The sequence below is a fragment of the Heterodontus francisci genome, chromosome 3 (genome assembly GCF_036365525.1).
Source record: "Heterodontus francisci isolate sHetFra1 chromosome 3, sHetFra1.hap1, whole genome shotgun sequence".
Taxonomy (NCBI): Eukaryota; Metazoa; Chordata; class Chondrichthyes; order Heterodontiformes; family Heterodontidae; genus Heterodontus; species Heterodontus francisci.
In genome coordinates this window covers 187,215,300-187,239,195 of record NC_090373.1, presented here as the reverse complement: position 1 = coordinate 187,239,195, position 23,896 = coordinate 187,215,300, and the positions used below count along the sequence as shown (strand labels likewise).

Genomic DNA, 23,896 nt, shown 5'->3' with positions numbered 1-23,896 from the left:
AGGAGGACGTGTTGGGCGTCTTGCAAAGCATTAAGGTAGATAAGTCCCCAGGGCCTGATGGGATCTCCCCCAGAATACTGAGGGAGGCAAGGGAAGAAATTGCTGGGGCCTTAACAGAAATCTACAGGTGGGGTCCCAGAGGACTGGAGAATAGCCAATGTTGTTCCTTTGTTTAAGAAGGGTAGCAAGGATAATCCAGGAAATTATAGGCCAGTGAGCCTTACGTCAGTGGTTGGGAAATTATTAGAGCGGATTCTTCGGGACAGGATTTACTCCCATTTGGAAACAAATGGACTTATTAGCGAGAGACAGCATGGGTTTGTGAAGGGGAGGTCGTGTCTCACTAACTTGATTGAGGTTTTTGAGGATGTGACGAAGATGATTGATGGGGCAGTGGATGTTGTCTATACGGACTTCAGTAAAGCCTTTGACAAGGTCCCTCATGGCAGACTGGACGACACAAAGGTTGGTGGAGTTGCGGATAGTGATGAGGATCGTCAGAGGATACAGCAGGATATAGATCGGTTGGAGACTTGGGCGGAGAAGTGGCAGATGGAGTTTAATCCGGACAAATGTGAGGTAATACATTTTGGAAGACCTAATACAGGTGGGAAGTATACAGTAAATGGCAGAACCCTTAGGCGTATTGACGGGCAGAGAGATCTGGGCGTATAGGTCCACAGGTCACAAAGTGGCAACGCAGGTGGATAAGGTAGTCAAGAAGGCATATGGCATGCTTGCCTTCATCGGTCGGGGCATTGAGAATAAAAATTGGCAAGTCATGCTGCAGCTGTACAGAACCTTAGTTAGGCCACACTTAGAATATTGCGTGCAATTCTGTTCGCCACACTACCAGAAGGACGTGGAGGCTTTGGAGAGGGTACAGAAGAGGTTTACCAGGATGTTGCCTGGTCTGGAGGGCATTAGCTATGAGGAAAGTTTGGATAAACTCGGATTGTTTTCGCTGGAACGACGGAGGTGGAGGGGCGACATGATAGAGGTTTACAAAGTTATAAGCGGCATGGACAGAGTGGATAGTCAGAAGCTTTTTCCCAGGTTGGAAGAGTCAGTTACTAGGGGACATAGGTTTAAGGTGCGAGGGGCAAAGTTTAGAGGGGATGTGCGAGGCAAGTTTTTTACACAGAGGGTGGTGAGTGCCTGGAACCTGCTGCCGGGGGAGGTGGTGGAAGCAGGTACGATAGCGACGTTTAAGAGGCATCTTGACAAATACATGAATAGGATGGGAAAAGAGGGATGCGGTCCCCGGAAGTGCAGAAGGTTTTAGTTTAGACAGGTATCAAGATCGGCGCAGGCTTGGAGGGCCGAATGGCCTGTTCCTGTGCTGTACTGTTCTTTGTTCTTTGATGCCCCCTCCAAGATATCATCTCACCTTACTGCAGTAACTGACTCCTTAACTAATATTGCAATGCCCCCTCCTCTTTTACCCTCTCCTCTGTCTCGCCTGAAGATTTTATATCCCGGGATATTGAGCTGCCAATCCTGCCCCTCCCTCAACCATGTCTCCGTGATGGCTACTATATCCCAATTCCACGTGTCAATCCTTGCCCTTAACTCATCTGTTTTACCTGTAATACTCCTGGCATTAAAGTAGAGGCCGTCCATCCTGGTCTTACGCCCTTGAAACTTACTTCCACTGTATTCCCTCTGACTTGTTTGCTTTCCTGTATTTAGCTGTGTCCCTATTCTGCTAGGAGTCTGCGTCCCCTCCCCCTGCCAAATTAGTTTAAATTCCTCCCAACAGCGCTAGCAAATCTGCCAGCAAGGATGTTAGTCCCCCTCTGGTTCAGATGTAGGCCGTCCCTCTTGTACAGGTCCCACGTTCCCCAGAAACGGTCCCAGTGGCCCAGGAATCTAAAACCATCCCTCCTGTACCAACTCTTCAGCCACGCATTCATCTGTGCTATTCTCCTATTTCTATACTCGCTAGCACGTGGCACTGGGAGTAATCCAGAGGTTACAACCGGAGAGGTCCTGCTTTTTAGTCTACTGCCTAACTCCTTGAATTCTTGATGCAAGACCTCATCCCTCTTTCTACCTATGTCATTGGTACCAACATGTACCATGACCTCTGCCTTATCACCCTCCCAATTCAGGATGCCCTGCAGCTGTTCAGTGACATCCTGGACCCTGGCACCAGGGAGGCAACACACCATCCTGGAGTCACGTTGGCGGCCACAGTAGCACCTATCTGTTCCCCTGACTATAGAATCCCCTATTACTATTACTCATCCTCTCTTTCCCCCTTCCTGTGCAGACAGGCTGCTTGTGGTGCCAGAAGTTTGGCTTTGTCCACACTCCCGGGAGGAACCAGCCTCATCAGCCTCCAAAATGGGCGGCGCAGTGGTTAGCACCGCAGCCTCATAGCTCCAGGGATCCGGGTTCGATTCTGGGTCCTGCCTGTGTGGAGTTTGCAAGTTCTCCCTGTGACCGTGTGGGTTTTCACCCGGTGCTCCGGTTTCCTCCCACTGCCAAAGACTTGCAGGTTGATAGGTAAATTGGCCATTGTAAATTGCCCCTAGTGTAGGTAGGTGATAGGGAATATGGGATTACTGTAGGGTTTGTATAAATGGGTGGTTCTTGGTCGGCACAGACTCGGTGGGCTGAAGGGCCTGTTTCAGTGCTGGATCTCTAAATAAAAAATTTTAAAAAAATTTTAAAAATTAAAAATAAAATGGAATACCGTTTTGCAAGCGGGGCCCCAGGGGACTCCTGAACTACCTGCCTGATTCTCTTGGACTGCCTGGTGGTCACCCATTCCCTTCCTTCCTCAAGTTTCTCAGCTGCAGTGTGACCACCTCTCTATACGTGCTGTCCACGATGCTGTCAGACTCACGGATGCTCCAGTGTTTCCCTCTCTTTGTTTGACGACAGCAGGTTCATTTCTCTTTGAAGTGGATATACTTGTCAATTCAGTGAGTGCTTAACTGTTTATGCGCCGTGATCATAAAAAGAACCATTTGGACAGGTTTTCTTGAGTTTAACAAAGGAAAAGGCAAGCTATATTGTACTTAAACTGATCTAAGTAAAATAATAAAACACGCTCCAACTTTCACACATACACACACAAATAGGTGACAGAGTGGGGAAGGATAAATTGGTCGAATTTGAGTCCAGAGAAATAAAAGGAGTATGCAGTCTGTGGAGGTTTGTGACATGGCTGGCATCAGGCTGAATTCAGTGGTAGTGAGGCTTCTGGTTTGAAGATGTGGACGCTGATTAGGTGGTTCTCCGGGAGACAGCAATGCGGCTGATTTTTTTCCGGGAGGGTGTGGTGGTTCTGTTTTTTCCGGAAATTGCTCTACTCTCAGAAGCTCCCCCCTCGGGCTGAAGTAATTAAGTACAGTGTGCATCGATCGGTGAACAGACTAACACAAACAAACACAGATCAATTAAACCACTGAACACTACAGTCTGCAGCAGGGAATATGCCTCGGTGCTCACGGTCAGCAGGTAGAGTTTGAAGCTGCAAGGTTTGAGTGGTTTGTCTCCACCAGTTTAATATTCAGGTTTCCAGCCAGTGGATTAAAAAATCATTTGAACTGGTACGTTCTCGTGACAGCATATACACCCAGTCCCTTTGCTCATGCACCCCTTTTAGATTTGCATTCTATCTTATATTGTCTCTCCGCATTCTTCCTACCAAAATGAATTACTTTACACTTCTCTGCATTAAATTTTATCTGTCCATTCCACCAACCTGTCTATGTCCTTTTGAATTTCTTCACCATCCTCCACACAGTTAACAATGTTTCCAAGTTTTGTATCATCTGCAAGTTTTGAAATTGTGCCCTGTACGCCAGGGTCCAGGTCATTAATGTATATCAGAAACAGCAACGGTCCTAAAACTGACCCTTGGGGAGCTCCACTACAAACCTTCCTCCAGTCCGAAAAACAGCCATTAACCACTACTCGTTGTTTCCTGTTACTTAGCCAATTTCATATCCATGTTGCTACTGTCCCTTTTATTCCTTGAGCTATAACTTTGCTCACTTGTGTGGCACTTTATCAAATGCTTTTTGGAAGTCCATGTACACCACATCAACAGCATTACCCTGATCAACCTTCTCTGTTACAGAATCACAGAACCTCATCAACAAACGCAGCTCGTTAATTAAACACGATTTGCCCTTCACAAATCCATGCTGGCTTTCCTTAATGGCTACATTTGCTGACAAAACAACCACTAGGTGGCGCAGTACTGCGCAAATGCAGCCTCATCCACTGAAACGTCACTGTCTCCAACGTCTCGGGCAGCTGCCAGTAATAAAGATGGCGCTGCTCAGTTTGTCTCAAAAAAACAAATTAAACCCAAATTCGCTCACTGGCTGTGATCACCGCGTCCATCCCGCACCCAACAGTACCCTGCTCCCTCCTGCCATTGTACTTCTCTTCGCCGCTTATACCTGCGCCCGTCTGTTTGCTGCTTGCTCCCCGCCTCGCCACTGCCTTCCATCAGCCACTTGCTCCTGCCCTCGCCGCTTCCCTCCTCTCAGCTGCTCATTCCCATGTTGCCCCGTCACCCATCTGCCGCTCATTCCCCATCTTGCCGCATTGGCAGCTTGTTCCGCGCCCGCTGCCGCCTTTTCGGGTGGTGAGAGGGGGAAGCAAGCGGCTGAGGAGAGAGGGCGAGGGTGGGAGTGAGTGGCTGAGGGGGGAAGGGTGAGGCGGGAAGCAGCGAGGGTGGGAGCAAGTGGCTGAGGGGAAGGCATTGGTGAGACAGGAAGCAGCAGGAAATTGAAAGTGGCGATTGAAGCGGTTAACTCTGCTTCTCTTTCCACAGATGCTGCCAGACCTGCTGAGTATTTCCAGCATTTCTTGCTTTTATTTCAGATTTCCAGCATCCGCAGTATTTTGCTTTTATTTCATTACTTTTAGTGATTTGTGCATCTGCATCCCCAGATCCCTCTTGCTTCTTTACGTTATTTTGAACACTTAGTTTCCAAGGAGTATGTGACCTCCTTATTCTTCCTACAAAATGTACCACTTCACACTTAGTTATATTGAAGTTTATTTGTTAATTACACACCCATTCTGCAAGTTTATTAATGTCTTACTGTGTTTTGTCACAGTCTTCCTCTATTAACTATCCTCTATTAGCTATTCTATTCATAGACATAGAGAAATGCGAAGCTCCTGGTAGGGATGTCTGAATAAAGGGACTCTGATGCAGCATATGCATTTTCTTTGTGATTCTTCTCTCTATTGTAGACCCTTCATAAAATGGTTGCCTACTAATTCAACTCCATGGCCTCTGCCAGAATTGTTCTAAGGCCACCAAGAGGCTTGATCGAGTAGCCTCCATTATCCCTATCACTCACCCCCGTCAGGTTTGGAGAATCCTTCTACCTGCACTGAGACTTTTAACTGATTAACCTACCAAGGCTCCACATGTGGTTAACTATAAAGGTAGATTCCCTGCCTCTCACTGTAGCACAGCACACTGCTTTGTTAGATAATTGGTCATCCCTGAAGCCAAATATGCACTATTTTGCTTCCCTCCGGGTTAGTATTGCACAATTAGTCTATGTGCAAAATCCCAAGCACTCTGTAGCTACTGATCCCCTACTGTGTTTGAGAAATAGCCATGCCAGCCATGCTTCAGTTAATCTAGGCAGAGAGGATTAAAATGATTTAAAGTATACGTGCGGTAAAAAATGTCTCGTGTATTTTTGGCCTTAAACTGCTTATGAAATGAGTCAGTACACACGTCTTGACACTTTAACGCATTGAAATCCAACACGGTATTTCACTCGATACACTAGGTCAATATATCAGGACAATTCAATACAGATTGTTCTGATTTTGAAAAAGGAGAGTATGGCTTATGCACCTGACATTATCTGATAACATGGAACATGCTGTGTAGCTTTTCTTTTGTGGGGGCACCTTGTACTTATTATCTTCTTTGGCTTGGCTTGAGTTTTTTCTTGGGCCCGACCCATCCATTCCGCTCTGATTCTAAAACCCTCAATCCATCATGTGTCTGCGTCTCCAGAGAGTACGTCTTGTCTGAGTCATTGTGCAACATCCCTGCCAGGACTGCAAAGGCGGACTGCTTTTCTACCAGCACAAGAGGAAAAGGAGTTGCTTCACATCTGACAGGGTGGCTCAGCACACTATCAATTCATTTCTGGGACCTGGGTTGGAACCCAGCCCAAAACTTCCCAAATGGTTGCAAGTCTTCATGGTCTGCTGGTGTTAATGGGCCTACATGCAATGTAGGAGAAACCTCTTTACCCAGCGAGTAGTTAAAATATAGAACTCACTACCATATGGAGTAGTTGAGGTGGTTAATATTGCAACATTTAAGGGAATATAACTAAATACATGAGGGAGAAAGAAATGCAAGGTTATGTAGATGGGGTTAGATGAAGCACAGTAGGAGGAGGCTGGTATGGAGCATAAACACCAACATTGACTTTTGGGCTGAATGGCCTGTTCCTTTGCCATAGAATTTCATGCAGTGAGTTTGGGAGCAAGTCTGAAGCCAGTGAATGTGAGCTGAAAAACAAAACTACCCCAACAGTGAATTAGCAGTCTCACTCAAGCAATAAAGGTGACTGGGAAATAGAAGAATCACACTTTTAGTACAGTGGGACGTTTTTATTTGAGATAGGGATGGAGCAGAGAGAGTGTCTAATTTATGCTGGACCTGGTCTGAGGCATGAACACTCGGTAGAACAAAATAGGGAAAAGATTCTGTCAGAAAGTCTGTACCAACCTACTGTGCTGCAGCAGAAATGGTTAGTTAACATTTTAATTTGAAGAAAGACTTGCATTTATATAGCACCTTACCACCTTATCTAAAACAGTTTCACATAAAACAAACCCTACTGATTGTTGTCATTTATGTTTGCATGCATTGAAGCCATATTGGGATCTTCTAAACATGAACAACCAGTTGACCAGTTTGTGGTGGTATAATTGAGGGAGGCATGATGGCCAGGACATCTGTTTAATGACTCACCCAAAGGATGGCATTTCCAACAATGCAGCACTCTCCCAGCACTGAGCTGCACTGTCAGCTAGACTATGGGCTGAAGCCTTCTGACTCGGAGTTGAGAGTACTACTAATTGAGCCAAGCAGATTCTTTAGCTAATGTCTGAGGAGTGTGGAAAGATGGGAACTGGAATAGGGAATTCAGGCCTTCGAGTCTGTTCAGTTATTCAGTCAGATCATGCCTGATCTGTGCCTAAACTCCATTCATTCACTTTGCTCCATATCCTTTGATTCCCTTACCTAACAAATTTCTATTCATGAGTCTTAAAATTTTCACTTGACCCAGCATCCACAGACTTTTGGGGGAGAGAGTACCATATTTCCACTGGCTTTTGGGTGAAAAGGTTCTACCGAATTATACTACTAAATGCCCTAGCTCTAATTTACAGATTATGTTCCTTTCTTCTAAATTCCCACACTAGAGGATATAGGAATAGTGCAGAAAAGTGGATTTGAGATCGAAGATCAGCCATGATTGTATTGAATGGTGGAGCAGGCTCAAAGGGCTCGAAGGTTGTTCCCGGGATGGCGGGACTGTCCTATGAAGAGAGATTGGGGAAACTGGGCCTGTATTCTCTAGAGTTTCGAAGAATGAGAGGTGATCTCATTGAAACCCACAAAATACTTAGAGATAGACAAGGTAGATGCAGCTAAGATGTTTCCCCTGGTTGGGGAGTCTAGAACCAGGGGACACAATTTCGAAATAAGGGGGAAGCCATTTAGGACAGAGATGAGGAGAAATTTCTTTACTCAGAGTATTGTGAATCTTTGGAATTCTCTAACCTAGAGGGCTGTGGAAGCTCAGTCTTTGAGTATATTTAAAGCAGAGATTGCCAGATTTCTAAATACAGATGACATAAAGGGATATGAGGACAGTGTGGGGAAAAAGGCATTGAAGTGAATGATCAGCCATGATCATATTGAATGGCGGAGTAGACTCGATGGGCTGAACGGCCTACTCCTGCTCCTGTGTTCCTATGTTCCTAAATAGCCTTCTCCAGTTCCTATTTCTTATGTTCTTACTTTATCAAATCCCTTAATAATTTTAATATCTGAATTAGATTGCCCTCAACTTTCAAAATTAAAATTCATGAGAATATAAATCAGGTTTATGCAACCTAGCTTCTTAATTTAATCCTCAAAGCTCTGATATAATACTGTTTTATCTGTGCTGTACCCGCTCCAAGGCCGAAGTTTGGTATCCACCACTGAACACTGTACTCCATGTGGAGTCTAACCAAGGCTGTGTACAACTGAAGCATCACTTCCTCACTTTTGTATTCCAACCTTCTTGAGATAAAGGCAACATTCCATTAACATTTTTGATCAGTCTTTGTATCTCTGCACCAGCTTTTAGTGATTTTTCATATATAGACACCTTTGCTCCTCCGCAGTTCTCACTCTGTTACAATTAAAGAAATATGTTGATTTGTCTTTCTCTGATTCAAAGTGGATCCCCCATCAATCTCCATTTTTCAGTTTTTCTCACTCACTATGGACTATCCATGCCCCTTTGTAACTTCTTGTCTATGCAACTGTGTTTCCTAACGTAGTGTCATCTGTAGACTTTGAGGTACGACATTCTATTCCTTCACCCAAATCATTGATATATTTGGTGAAAAACAAAGGCTCCAGTACAGATCCCTGGGCAACTGATCAGGAGAGATATATAACAGGTGGCTGAGTCGATAGCACCCAAATCCAAATTACCCATATAGAGTTTATGCATATTTCTGGAAATGTTTGGAAAGGGAGGTTATGTAAGTTTACATATGTGCTGTTGAATTGCCTACCCTCCCCAGGCTAGTGAAGGCTTTTGTGGAGATCAGGGTGTTACAGGTTTGCAGGGAATGAAACAGGCCTGTGAGTTGTGTGTGAAGATGGTTTGATGCTAGGTTTTGCGAGGTAGACTGTGGGGGAGAGGGGAGAATTTCAAGTGGTTGCATGCACCAATCTGTCCATGCACCTGAAGTGAGCTCACGCACTCTGGAAACGAGCCTGGCCGATGATGGACTGAAATGAATGACTGTGGCAGATTTTTGAAGCTGTTGATCTATTGAGTGAAGAAAGACAAGGAGTTAAGGTGGTGAAACACAAACAATAAATACTGGAAATACTCAGCAGGTCTGGCAGCATCTGTGGAGAGAGAAGCAGAGTTAACGTTTCAGGTCAGTGACGCTTCAGAAGGTAGTAAAGTTCCTTTCAGTGTCTAAATTTATTGCAGTCGGGAGCTGGTGAAATGTGGTGTTTATTCAGTGTGAGGAGATTGCCTATAATCTTATAATGAGAATTTCATTCAACAGTACTGCATGTTGAAGAATTGGGAGGGGGGTGATTTGCTTCCTAATCCTCTCCCCTTCCTGAAGGCACTGTGTCCTTGCAGGAGAACTGCTTCAAAGGCACTAGTACAGCTTGCAATCCCAATTCACATGACCCCGGCAGTTCCAGGATTGCAATAGTAAGAGCAAAATTATACTGAGAGAATAGATCAAGAGAGCACGGGTTCACACTAGTAAACAGCAAATTAAGGAGTGCTATCAGGAAGTTCTTCATACAGAGTGATCAACATTGGGAATGCAACTAAATGTAACAATGAGCGAGACTAGCAGTTTGCTGAATGGATGGACCAAACCTTGTCTCTAGGTGTCTTATGAAGTTAACCCAAATAATAAGTCACTTTCTTAAAAGCTATTAAATCTCTAACTTTTCCCAGTTCTGATGAAAATTCATCATCCTGAAGAGATAACATTGTTTCTCTCTTCACAGATGGTGCCAGACCTGCTGAGTATTTCCAGCATTTTCTGTTTTTATTTCAATTTCCAGTGGTATTTTGTTTTTGACTAAGAACGACAATGGGTAAGCGCCTAGAGGTGGTCAGTGGTTTGTGGAGCAGCGCCTGGAGTGGCTATAAAGGCCAATTCTAGAGTGACAGACTAGTGATTGGGTTTATTAATAAATACCACTTTCTTTAATTTAGTGACCTTTAAAACTGCACTTTTTCCCAAACTGTCCCAGCAGTGCAAGTTAATGTATTGTTTCAGTCCAATCTTTACTTGCGGTCCATGATGAGGGTCAAGTCTTAAACTGTCCTGAGCCACATGGCTTGATACCAGCAGAAAAGTGCACTTACCAACAGTGCCAGTCCATGCGCAAGATTCAACACTTGTATAGCTGGCTTCAGGTGCCGACTGTCCCAGGCTGTGTTTACCTTAGCTGCGGCTCCCATTACAAGCTCTATAAAATTTGCAGTTGCCTCTCGCTGTTTCAAAGCAGATTCACTACTGTATTAGACTAGCATTGCCCAAACCTGAAAAGCAGGCACTCACTGCAAAGTTCACACTTCACTTCAACAGGTCTGTCTCCCAGTTATCCATCTGCTATAATTACGATGCCACTTTGAGGGTTTCTCCAAAGTGAAATCCTGTTTGTAGTATGGAAAATAATAGCTAAAAAGCAATCCCAGCATCCCAGTATGGCATCTGGAATTGCAAACCCCAGGCATAACCAGTGCTCTGGTATCTCAATCAAGTGGCCATTCTTAATATGTTTATCTCAAGCAGTGAAGGTGGTCGGCTGCTTGATGGGGGTCATTCCATCTGATCCTGCCACCTTCATACCCATACTTTGTAGCAAGAATTTCAGGTTAGTGATCAAGAGTGGGGACGCTAACTGACTAGTTATTCCCTTCTTTCTGTGCCCTCCTTCCCATTTCATAAGGACTAAGGCCGATTATAGCACCGCAACTGCTGGCTTTTCTAAAATGAGTGAGTTTGCCTCGTTTTACAGATAGGTTCCACTGCAGGGCATAGAATAATATAGCACAAGGAGACCATTCAACCCATTGTGCCTGTGCTGGTTGGTAGACGTTTCCCGTTATCCATTCTTAGGGTTCCTCTGTATTGCTGTCCATTCAGAAAGCCCGTTTGATTTGGGCATGCTGGGATGCAGTCGGGAAGGGTGAATCCCTATTCAGTGCAAGTGCTGTGTGAGAATGGAGTTCCATTCACTGACTCGCAGGGACCCATCTTAAATAGCTTCCAGATAGTTTTTATTTTTCTCTCTCTCTTCCCCCCCCCCCCCCCCCCCACCCCATCTCTCACCTCTGCACTAAGTATTAGCTTTGAAGTAAAAACAGAAAATGTTGGAAATACTCAGCAGGTCTGGCAGCATCTGTGGAGAGAGAACCAGGTCTGTGACCTTTCATCGACACTGGCAAAGGTTAGAAGTGTAAGAGGTTTTAAGAAAGTGAAGCGGGGGTGGGGGGGCAAGAGAACAAAAGGGAAGGTGTGTGATAGGGCACACCTAAGCCACAGAAGCTGCTAGACCTGCTGAGTATTTCCAGCACCATTTTCTGTTTTTATTTAAGATTTCCAGCAGCCGCAGTATTTTGCTTTTATATTAACTTTGAAGTACAGCTGTGTTCTGGCATTTATTGAAGTGGTTTGGAGAACTGTGTCAGCAACTGAAGGTGAAACCCTATATTATAACAAAAAGAGGTAACTAAATGAGGTGCTTTCTTAACACATTCTTGTAGCGTGTTCTAGGCTGTAACCTGCTTACTTTTATCAAACACTCAACCTTCACTTTTACTGTTTGACGTCATCCAGGTCCCCTCATGTGCGCTACAGCCCGGAGCAGACTCACAGCCCTTTGTATTCTTTGCAGCTCGAATGCTATGGAGCTTAAAAGCCATGAGCTTTTATTTCTAATCTTGGACCCAATCACAGAATTGTTACAGTCCAATAAGGAGGCCATTCGGCCCATCATGTCCGCACCAACTCTCTGAAAGAGCAGTTCACTCAGTTCCATCCTCCCGTCTTCTCCCCATAACCCTGCACATTCTTCCTTTTCATATAACAGTTTAACTCCCTTTTGAATGCTTCAGTTGAACCTGCAATCACCACACTCTCAGGCAGTGCATTCAAGACCTTAACCACTCACTGCGTGAAAATGTTTCTCCTCATGTCAGTTCTGCTTCTCTTATCAAATACTTTAAATCTGTGCTTTCTCATTCTCGATCCTTTCATGAATGGGAATGGTTTCTCTCTATCTACTCTGTTCAGACCCCTCATGATTTTGAATACCTCTAGCAAATCACCTCTCAGCTTTCTCTTCAAGGAAAACAGTCCTAACTTCTCCAATCTGTCTTCATAACTGAAGTTCCTCATCCCTGGAACTATTCTCATGACTAAGAGATGTTACTGACTGAGGATTCTGGGCTTCTCCAAAGTGAAATCCTGTTTGTAGTATGGAAAGTAATAGCTAAAAAGCAATTCCAGGATCCCAGTATGGCATCTGGAATTGCAAACCTCAGGCACTAACAGTGCTCTGGTACCTCAATCAAGTGGCCATTCTTGATATGTGTATGATGGTACCATTTTAGACAATTGGAGGTAGAAACAAATGATGTGAATTAGCATGACATTAACTAGTGGTGATGACCGCCCTTTTTTGCCAAAGTACAACAGGAACAAACTCGAGATCATTGAATACAGGATGCATTCACACATGCAAGCTTAGAATCATTGGACAGTTGCATTTATCAGTCTCAGGTGCGTCATTCCATCTGTGCAAGATGAGTATAAACTGAATTCCGTTGCTTGTGTATATTGTGTCCTTCCAGTCTGGCCTCTCAACAACACTTCAAACTTAAAGTTCTCATCCTCGTGTTCTGATCCTGCCATAGCCTCATCCCTCCCTAACTCCCTAACCTCCTCCAGTCATATAACCATCTGCAAACTCTGTGTTCCTCCAATTCTGGCCTTTTGTGCATCTCCAATTTCCTTTACTACACCATTGACTAGGCCCTAAGCTCTAAAATTCTGTCCCTAATCTTAGCCCTCTCTTACGCTTTGTCCTCCTTTAAGACGTTTCTGAAAACCTACCTCTTTGACCAAGCATTTGGTCACCTGTCCTAATATCTCCTTATATGGCTTGATGCCCAATTTTGTTTTATAATTGCTCCTGTGAAGTTCCTTGGGACATTTTGCTATGTTAAAGGTATTATATAAATACAAGTTGTAGTTGACCCCGAAGGTGGTGGGTTCAAACTCCAATGCAGAACTCACCCATAATCCAGGCTGGCGCTTTGTTGCAGCACTGAGGGAGTGTTAAATCGACCAATGACTTAGTCAGGTGAGACACTAAAGTGAGGCTTTGAATGCCTGTTCAGGATATAAAAGAGCCCACAGCCAATATCCCTTTTAATTACAAAGTCTTGATGAAGAAGTCTCTGATATTTACTTCTCACAGTAGCCCCAGTGAGTAAAGCTACCAGCCAATGTGAAACTGAGTCCCAGAAACCCTGCATGTTCAACCCTGGTCAGTACCAAGCTAACCGATCTCCGTGGGCCAGCAGTGGGAACACTACATTTGATCTCAGTGCACTGAGGCTGGGGAAGACCGACAGACATCAACCAGATGCACCCTCACTAAAATAGGCACATGTTGATGTTGGGTGGGGAAGCGTGGCAGGCAGACAGCAGGATCAGTATTCACTGCAGCCAAACCCTTGACAACCGCATACTCTGTCGACACTCACTGTGCAGACTTGTGCATTATAACTGGATTCTTGGATAAGTGCCAGAGGATGGCTGTTGATTGGAACCATACCGCCTGAGAAGTCAATGTTTTTGGGAGATGATGAGACAAAGGCTTCTTCGACAACACCTCTCAAACCTGTGACCTCTGCTACCTAGAAGGAGAAGGACAAGGACAGTAGGTGCATGGGAATATAACAGTCTCCACGTTCCCCTCCAAGTCACACTTCATCTTGACTTGGACATATATTACCATTCCTTCATTGTTGCTGGGTCCAAATCCTGGAACCTCGTACCTAACAACACCATGGGAACACCTTCCTCACACAGACTGCAGTGGTTCAAGGAGGCGGCAAGTCGCCACCACCTTCTCAAGGGCAACTAGGGGATGAGCAATAAATGCTGGCCTTATCAGTGATCTTGGAGCCATCTCAAGGATGATTTTTTAAAGAAAATCTCTAATTTTGCTTTGAAAGAAATGGGAGATGGGCTGGGATTAGACAGGATTTAGGTACCTAGCCTAACCAGAATCTGTTTAAGAGTGACTGAGTTCAGCAAAGTGGAAAGATTTCCTTTTCCTGAAACAAATGATTTGAAAAAGTGTTTTCCAGTACATTTAACACTGCGACTAAACATACTATTAACTCATTTGGGGAAAATGCCATTTAAGTTTTTATAATGTTACGAGAAAAGGAAAATGCAAAGTTGTTTATTGTTCTATTAAGTCACTGTGCCTTCACAGTCTAACTTCAGTGCAATCTCAAACTGCGTTCAGGCTCTTGTGAAAAGGGAAAGGGCCATTTACTGACCCGGAGGAATTTGTCTGTTGATTCTCTCTAGAGCACCATAAGAAGTCAGCCATATGAAAAAAGGGAAGTTCAGCCCCTCCTGTCAGCTGTGTAACTTACTGTTTCCTCAGTGGTTGCAGCTCCGTGGGCTACTTTCAGGTCAAACACAGTTATCTTGCTTGGGGCAGGATAGAAAAGACAAAAAAAAGACAAACTCATAACTCTGCACAGTTGGTTTGAGTGTTGCTCTGGAGACCTGCTGCTCTTACGCTCTTATGGATGTTGACACTGATCTATGGAATATTTCCTCATTTCAATCACCAGATGCCACCAGTAAACACTTTGATTAACGCAATCAGCTGTGTGGCAGGGTGGAAGCCTGCTGTATCCCAGCAATGTGCTTAACCAGAGCTTCAAAAGATCCTCACCTCCTGCACTAGTTGATTTTTCCATTTCTCACATCAGCCACCTCTTTGTGTGTTGTGGGTCCAGTCTCACTGGCTGCCTTTACTCTTTCACGTAGGACTCTCAGAAAAGAAAGGTGCCTTTCGTCGCATTGTTTTATGCAAGATTTTCTTTTAATCCAGGTCCCAAAATTGAAATGCAGTGGTGATATTTGCACTGTCCAAGCCGACCACCCCTACCCCACCAACCGCACTGAGGTGATGTAAATAAATGGTTCTCAATCTGGGGTTCATCGAGACTTTCCAGGGGTCCACACAGTAATGTAAGAAGTGCTTACATAGGCTGCCGCAGAGTGTAACCGGCACGTGTGCAGCCCTGCCCTTGGTAATATTTTAAGTAGTAACATTTACCAGGTGTGCTGGTGACATCTCGATGCGAGAACACCAGCACCATACTAATCATGCGGAAAGGAAATAGTAATTAAATTGTACAATTTTAAAGGGGGTGCAGGAACAGAGATCTGGGGGTTCCCCATATACAAGGTAACAGGACACATTGATGAGGCTGTGTAACAAAAAAATGGCTTTATAAACGGAGACATAGAGTAAAAAAGCAAGGAAGTTATGCTAAACCTTTATAAATCACTGGTTAGACCCCAGCTGGAGTATTGTGTTCAATTCTGGGGACCACACTTTAGGAAGGATGTTAAGGTCTTGGAGCTGGTGCAGAGGAAATTTATTAGAATGGCACCAGGGATTAGGGACTTCAGTTATCTGGAGAGACTGGAAAAGCTGGTTTTGTCTCCTTAGAACAGAGAAGGTTAGAAGATTCAATAGAGGTCTTCAAATTCTTCAGTGTCATTGATAGAGTGGATCTCTTCCCAGCGGCAGAAGCATTGGTAACCAGAGGACACAGATTTAAGATGGTTGTCAAAAAAAAAATCTGGGAGAAAATGAGAAATTACTCATTTCACAAGACAGTGAGTTGTTCTGATCTGGAATGCGCTGCCTGAAAGCATATCAAATAACTTTCTAAAGGGAATTAGATAAATACTTGAAAAGACAAAATTTGCAGACCTATGGGGAAAGGGCAGGCAATAGAACTAATTGGGCGTTTCCTTCAAAGAGCCAACACAGCGGCACGGTGACGCAGTGGTTAGCACCGCAGCCTCACAGCTCCAGGGACCCGGGTTCGATTCTGGGTACTGCCTGTGCGGAATTTGCAAGTTCTCCCTGTGACTGCGTGGATTTTTGCCGGGTGCTCCGGTTTCCTTCCAATGCCAAAGACTTGCAGGTTGATAGGTAAATTGGCCATTGTAAATTGCCCCTAGTGTAGGTAAGGATTATGGGATTACTGCAGGGTTAGTATAAATGGGTGCTTGTTGGTCAGCACAGACTCGGTGGGCCGAAGGGCCTGTTTCAGTGCTGTATCTCTAAATACATAAAAAATTGAAAAAAAACAGACAAAATGGACCGAATGGGCTTCTGTCCAGTATCATTCTATGGTTCCAGTATTAACTCAGCAGGAAGTAGAGGAATTTGTACAGGTTTGGGGCACACAGTGTGGGGGATAGCTAATTAGGCTAAACACTCTTTCCTCATTGGTCTCTTTAGGATTTTATGAAGCATTATGGTGTGTGGAATACTCAGTCTGCTTAAATGAAAAATACCCAGTTGCTACAATTATAGGCTGATGGCTTCCAGATTGGGTCATGTTTAGAGAGAGCAACTTGAATCATACAACACTAGGGTTAAGTACCATTGGTTGCAATGATGCCATATAAGCCTGGTGAGAAAGCTTCTTTTCTCATCCACACATTCAGATGTTCTTCCATCAGCCATTTAACGCATTTTATTAAATTTGCAAAGACTGGTGCTTTGTGTGTTATTAAAGATAACCAGTTTAGGAAATTAAATGACATCCTGATTCAAAACGCCGCAGACTCCTTCCTTGGTATGGAATAAGCTTGTTGAAGTAGTGTTCCATTTTAGTGGGCCATATTTTGTGTGATGAATGATTGAAATTGTTCAATAAGAATTTGAAACCTTCAATTAGGCAAGGACCCAAATATCCAGCTCTAGTAACTGATCCAAAGGGTCAAATACACAGAAAGAGCTTTGGGTTTTAAAGATCTCATGAGGTAGACTGGAGCTGCTTTAATTTGGATTTTTGGGACTGTATGCTCGTGAGTTGATTCTGGGCACTTACACGGCTAAATCCAGTTCATTTATCCTGGTGGCAGACTTCTAGACCACAAAAAACCAAGTCTAGGAGTTTGCCCCCAGGATAAAGGAAAAGGATTTATTTTGGTGAGACACCAAGACCAGAGCATTACAAAAGGTGTTGATGTTACAAATCTGACCACCGTTGCATGTTCAGTGAAATCTTGTCCAGGCACATAACTCTATGTATTGTTAAAAAGAAAGACTTGCCTTCATAGATTAATTAATACACCTCTCAATGTCTCAAACCGTTTACTTACAGTGATACTTTAAGCATGATGACTTGTTATTAGGCACATATGGCAGCATTTTGCATGGCAAGATTCCACAAACTACAGTTATATGAGTGACCAAATGAATCATTTCTGATGGGTGTTGTGTCAGGAGAAATTTGGATAGAACAGCAACAACTACTTACATTTATATAGTGCCTTTAATGTAGTGAAACATCTCAAGGTACTGCGCCTGAGCAAATTTTGGACAAGTGAGAGGTTTTAAGGAACATTTTAAAGGAGGAGAAGCAAAGAGGTTTAGGAATGGAATTCCATAGTTGAGGGAGACCTCTGTGTTCTTCCAATAGTGTCAAGCGATCTGTAACATCACTTGTGATCTGAAGAATGACATGTTCAATCTTCCACTGGATTGTTGGCCTGGAGTTTAGCTTGAATATACGGCCTCCTGACTCAGGCAGGAGTACTATCAGCAGAGGAGAGAGAGATTTCAGTCTGACTTGCTCAAGCAGACAACAGCTGATTGTAAGTCTTAACTTGAAGAAGCATCATTAAAATAGTAGACGTGGATTTTTTTATGTTTTAAAGAAATTGCAGCAGTTACACTTGACACAGTGAAATATTTTTCCTCTCCCTTTGTGGTATTAGACTAGTTGAGTCAAGCGTTGGATAAGTGTATTAAAAGTACTTTATTGCAGACTAGGAGAATTAACCAGCTGCTCCCATGTTATTCTTAACATTTTTTTAAATCTTTTATAAGCTGTAGTAATGAACTCCTAAAGGTTATTCTCTTTTTTATAAAGGAAAGGAAGTTGCTTTCACAGCGGTTATTAATGACTGATATAACTGTGAGGCGGAAGGTATTTTGAAAAACAGTCATAAATGACTATAATTTAACTGCAGTGTATCATGCCACTGCATGACTCGTTGATTTATCAGCCACTCAAACATATCGCCTGGTACTCAAAACTTATGGGATAGCTGTCCCCTGCTGCCTCAACTGGTCATCTGGCCAGGAGTGTTCAGGGTTTCGTTCCTGGTTGTTCTCATCTGCTGCTGCAATTAAGGCAGCATATTTGGCCTTGTTTCCTTTGATTAGGGAGGAGAACACAGATCAGGGTTCTGTTTCTGCCCACTCCCCTCTGACTCCTCACTTTTAAGTCGTCACTGTTATCTCTTTGCATCATTGTTCTTTACTTCAGTCCAGTTCCAGAGATGGCAGATGTCTGCCCCACTCCACACAGAAACCTCGACTGAGCATTGTAAGCTTTGACCATGAGTGGCATTAAGTTATTATAGTCTACCAGGTGCTGGCTGTCTTGACTGAGAGGAGCTAACTCAGCATAGACTGTGAATCAAACCTGGTCTCTGCAGTTCAGCAGCTACTCATGGGTTTAAGCTCGCTGAGCTGTCAGGGTATGTCTAGATTGCTGACGTAAGCATAAAATATCTATCTATGATGTGTTGTATGCAGTGTGCAGTTCTTGTAAGTGTCACACTTTATTTGTCAGACTAAAGGCTTTATATCCACTGCCTCACCATGAGCAATACCATGTGATTTCTGCAAGTATAAATTATGAAATTCAGCTGTGTTTTTTTTAACATAGATACCTCACTCGATGGTCAATTGATTCGGTGAAGCCCATTTGGAAGAAAGGCCTCAAGTGGTGTAAGGTTCGCATGCCTGTGGGAGATCCAATACTGAAGAATAATATTGTTTACGGGAAGAGACCCTGTTATATTAAACACTGACATGGACTCTGTAATGGACTGACTGACTGGTTCTACCATACTTCTACATTTTTTAATAAATCATTTGCAGCATGTGGAGAGGTGTTCAAATAATTATAAAAATATAGAGATTACATTCAATGCCAATAGTGTTTATGTAATAAGTACAAAGTATAATTTTATTTATATCAATTAAAATGAGAGAGACTAGCCTTGGCTCCACCTGATTGATTTTCATTGGGTTTTGGGCTTGTTAGGAGTGTCATATCATGAATGGAAAGTCCATGTTCTTCTCGCCCAGACCCATGTAGAGGCAACCATACTGAGAAGTCTCCGGCACATGGAAGAAGGTGAAGCCAAGCCACAGGAGGTTTCGGAGAATGACCAGCTTGCTGCCCTTCTCATATTGCAGGCTCCAGATCACTGCAAACCCAAAAGCAAAAAACCTTTTTTAGTCTCCTGTCCAGTCAGAGCTCAGGCTTTCAAACCCATGCAGATACTGACACAGATGGAGATGCCTTGTCCTGAACCAAAGTGTCAGCTACTCAAAGGGAAACGGCATAAAGTATATAGCAGCAGAAGTAAATTTCTAAACAGTCAAAAATATGACAATTCAATGGTGCTGTGCAATCCCGGGGATCCAATGACCTCTGGGTTAGATGGATTGTATCAATACACCTTTTTCAGATAATACTGGGCTATGGCTAACAGCGTGTACTCATACAGTGCTCCTCACTTAACAAATTTTCTCAAGTTACTTTACAGGGGGAGCTTTAGGCATCAAGCCTTAGCTAGGAATGGGCCAGAAGGCTTGTGCTTGGAGGTGGTTTTCAAAAGGTTTACAGTACATGTATATAAACATACAACGTGTGGTAGGTAAGGTTGGTGAGCAGGAGGTGCAAATAGTCATATGGAAATATAATGTGATAACAGAGACCTGGCTTAAAAAAGGGCAGGATTGAGTACTAAATATTCCTGGATACAAGGTGTTCAGGAAAGATAGGGAATGAAAGAAAGGAGGAGGTATGGCTGTGTTGATTAAGGAGAATATTGCAGTGCTGGAGAGAGAGGATGTCCTGGAGGAACCATGGACTGAATCCGTTTGGTTAGAGTTAAGAAACAATAGCAGCAGCATTACACTACTGGATGTATTCTATAGGCCACCAACTAGTGAGAAAAATATAAGGAACAAATTTGCAGGGAAATTAGAGAGGTGCAAAAACTATAAAGTAGTGATAATGGGAGAGAATTATAGAGTCATGGAGTTATACAGCACAGAAACAGGCCGTTCGGCCCACCATGTCCATGTCGACCATCAAGCCTATCCTAATCCCATTTTCCAGCACTTGGCCCGTAGCCTTGTATGCTATGGCGTTTCAAGTGCTCACCTAAATACTTCTTAAATGTTGTGAAAGTTCCTGCCTCTACCACCCCTTCAGGTAGTGTGCTCCAGATTCCAACCACCCTCTGGGTGAAAAAGCTTTTCCTCAAATCTCCTCTAAACCTCCTGCCCCTTACCTTAAATCTATATCCCCTGGTTATTGACACCTCCGCTAAGAGAAAAAGTTTCTTCCTATCTACTCCCTTTATAATTTTGCATACCTCAATCAGGCCCCCCTTAGCCTTCTCTGCTCTAAGGAAAATAACCCTAGCCTATCCAGTCTCTCTTCATAGCTGAAATGCTCCAGTCCAGGCAACATCTTGGTGAATCTCCTCTGCACGCTCTCCAGTGCAATCACATCCTTCCTATAGTGTGGTGCCCAGACCTGTACACAGTATTCCAACTATGCCCTAACTAGCATTTTATACAGCTCCATCATAACCTCCCTGCTCTTATATTCTATGCCTTGGCTAATAAAGGCAAGTATCCCATATGCCTTCCTAACCAACTTATCTATCTATGCTGCTGCCTTCAGTGATCTATGGATAAGTACACCAAGGTCCCGAATATTATCCTAATATAAAATGGGGTAGGAATAGTGTAAAGGGCAGAGAGGGGAAAGATTTTCTGAAGTCTTCAGGAGAATTTTCTTGATCAGTATGTTACCAACCCAGTGAGGAAGGTGACATTGTTGGTTCTGGGGAATGAGGTGCGTCAAGTGGATCAAGTGTCAGGTAACTTTTAGGGAATAGTGATCACAGTATCGTAAGGTTTAGGTTAGAAAGAAAGAAAAGACTTGCATTTATATAGCGCCTTTCATGGCCACTGGACGTCGCAAAGTGCTTTACAGCCAATAAAATACTTTTTGAAGTGTAGTTACTTGCAATGCAAGAAATGTGGAAACCAGTATGCTCACAGCAAGCTCCCACAAGCAGCAATGTGATAATGAGCAGATAATCTATTTCTGTGACATTGTGAGGGATAAGTATTGACCAGGACACCAGGAATAAGTTCCCTGCTCTTCAAAATAGTGCCATGGGATCTTTTGCATCCATCTGAGAAAGCAAATGAGGTCTTGGTTCAAGGTCTCATCTGAAAGACACCACCTCCAACAGTACAGTGCAGCTCTCCCTCAGTACTGCAGTGAAGTATCAGTCTTGATTTTTGTGTTCAGGCCCTGCAGTGGGACTTGAATCTGGAACCTTGTGACTTAGAGGTGAGTGTGCTACCAACTAAGCCACAGTTGACAGTTCACCATGAAAAAGATCAAGGAGCAATCTACGGTAAAAATATTGAAGGAGGGCCAATTTCAGTGGGGTGAGAACCGATCTGTCCCCTCGCAAGGGGATTGGAGTATAAGAATAAGGAAGTCTTGCTATAATTGTATAAGGCTTTGGTGAGACCACACTGGAATACTGCGCAGTTTTGGTCTCCATATTTAAGGAAGAATATATTTATGTTGAAGACGGTACAGCGAAAGGTCACTAGATTGGTACCTAGGATAAGAGAGGCTGAGTAAATTGGGCCTATACTCGCGTTTAGAAGAATGAGAAGTGATTTCATTGAAACATACAAATTCTGAGGCAGCTTGACAGGATAGATACTGAAAGATTTCTTCCCCTGGCTGAGGAATCTCAGGATAAGGGGTCAATCACTTAGAACTGCGATGCGGAGAAATTTTTTCACTTGGAGGTTGTTAATCTTTGGAATTGTCTACCCAAGAGGGTTGTGGATGCTCCATCGTTGAGTACGTTCAAGACTGAAATCAATAGATTTTTGATCTCTCAGGGAATCAAGGAATATGGGGAGTAGACAGGAAAGTGGAATTGAGGTAGAAGATCAACCATGATTGTATTGAATGGCGGAGGAGGCTTGAGGGGGCCAAATGTTAAATTGAAATCAAAGATTGGAAGGCAAAACTAACAGACAATGGGCTGCCTTTAAAGAGGAGATGGTTCAGGTACAGTTAAGGTACATTCCCACGATGGTGAAAGGTAGAGCAATCAAAGCCAGAGCGCCCTGGATGATGAGAGAATAAAATGAAGCAGAAAAAGAGTGTGTTTGACAGATGTCAGGTTGATAATAGAAATGAGTCCCAGGCTGAATGTAGAAAGTGCAGAGGGGAAGTGAAAAAGGAAATCTGAGAGGCAAAGTGACAGTGTGAGTACAGACTGGCAGCTAACATAAAATGGAATCCAGAAGTCTTCTCTCAGCCTATAAATAGTATAAGGATAGTAAGAGGAGGGGTGGGGCTGATTAGGGACCAAAATGAGGATCTATGCATGGCAGCAGAGGGTATGACTGAGGTACTAAATGAGTATTTTGCATCTGTCTTTACCAAGGAAGAAGATGCTGCCAAAGTCATGGTGAGAGGAATTAGGTGACATACTGGATGAGCTAAAAAATTGTTAACGAGGAGGTATTAGAAAGTCTGTCTGTACTTAAAAGTTGCTAAGTCACCAGGACCAGATGAGATGCATCTGAGGATGCTAAGGGAAGTAAGGGAGGAAATAGCAGAGATACTGGTCATAATTTTCCAATCCTCCTTAGGTATGGGGGTGGTGCCAGAGGACTGGAGAACTGCAAATATTACACCCTTGTTCGAAAAAAGTCATCAGGTTAAACCAAAACACTACAGGTCAGTCAGTTTAACTTTGGTGGTGGGAAAGCTTTCAAAAAGGTACAAAAAAAGCTGGTTATCAAAATTGAGGCTCATGGAATAGGAGGGTCAGTGTCCAATTGGATAAAAAAAAATTGGCTCAAGGACAGAAAACAGCAAGTCGTGTTAAGTGGTTATTTTTCAGACTGGAGGATGGTAGACAGTGGTGTTCCCCAAGGGTCAGTGCTGGGACTGCTTTTTTTTTGCTATATATAAATGACATGGATCTTGGAATACAGAGTAGAATTTCAAAATTTGCCGATGATACCAAACTTGCAGGAGCTGCAAACAGTGAGGATAATACGAATAGTCTCCAACAGGACATGGATAAGCTAGCAAGAATGGGCAGACAAGTGGCAGATGGAATTTAATAAAGACAAGTGTGAGGTGATGATTTTGGCAGAAGGAATAAGGTTTAAAAGGCATACAGGATTCTGGACTTTATAAATAGAGGCATAGAGTACAAAAGCAAGGAGGTTATGATGAACCTTTAGGAAACATTGGTTTGGCCTCAACTGGAGTATTGTGTACTACCTACAGGATGCACTGCAGCAACTCACCAAGGCTCCTTCGACAGCACCTTCCAAACCTGCGACCTCTACCACCTAGAAGGACAAGGGCAGCAGATGCATGGAACACCACCATCTACAAGTTCCCCTCCAAGCCACACACCATCATGACTTGGAACTATATCGCCGTTCCTTTCACTGTTGCTGGGTCAAAATCCTGGAACTCCCTTTGTAACAGCACAGTTGGTGTCCCTACATCCCAAGGACTGCAGCAGTTCAAGAAGGCCACCACCACCTTCTCATGGGCAATAAATGCTGGCCTAGCCACTGACACCCATACGCCACCAACGAATAAAAAAAACATCAGGAGAAAGCATAAAATTGGTGCGATGGCTAAAGGTAATGGGAATG

At 43.6% G+C, this 23,896-nt stretch overlaps 2 protein-coding genes across 2 annotated transcripts in view; one reads left to right on the top strand and one right to left on the bottom strand.

The window, feature by feature from the left end:
- Positions 1–19,146, top strand: part of mrps18a (mitochondrial ribosomal protein S18A) — a 120,872-nt gene extending 101,726 nt beyond the window's left edge. Inside the window, exon 6 of the mRNA XM_068027909.1 lies at positions 18,813–19,146. Within this exon, the coding sequence (XP_067884010.1) occupies positions 18,813–18,957 (145 nt within the window). The 3' untranslated portion in view covers positions 18,958–19,146. The remainder of the gene's footprint in view (positions 1–18,812) is intronic.
- Positions 19,073–23,896, bottom strand: part of rsph9 (radial spoke head component 9) — a 70,678-nt gene continuing 65,854 nt past the window's right edge. Inside the window, exon 5 of the mRNA XM_068019611.1 lies at positions 19,073–19,359. Coding sequence (XP_067875712.1) covers positions 19,199–19,359 — 161 coding nt within the window. The 3' untranslated portion in view covers positions 19,073–19,198. The remainder of the gene's footprint in view (positions 19,360–23,896) is intronic.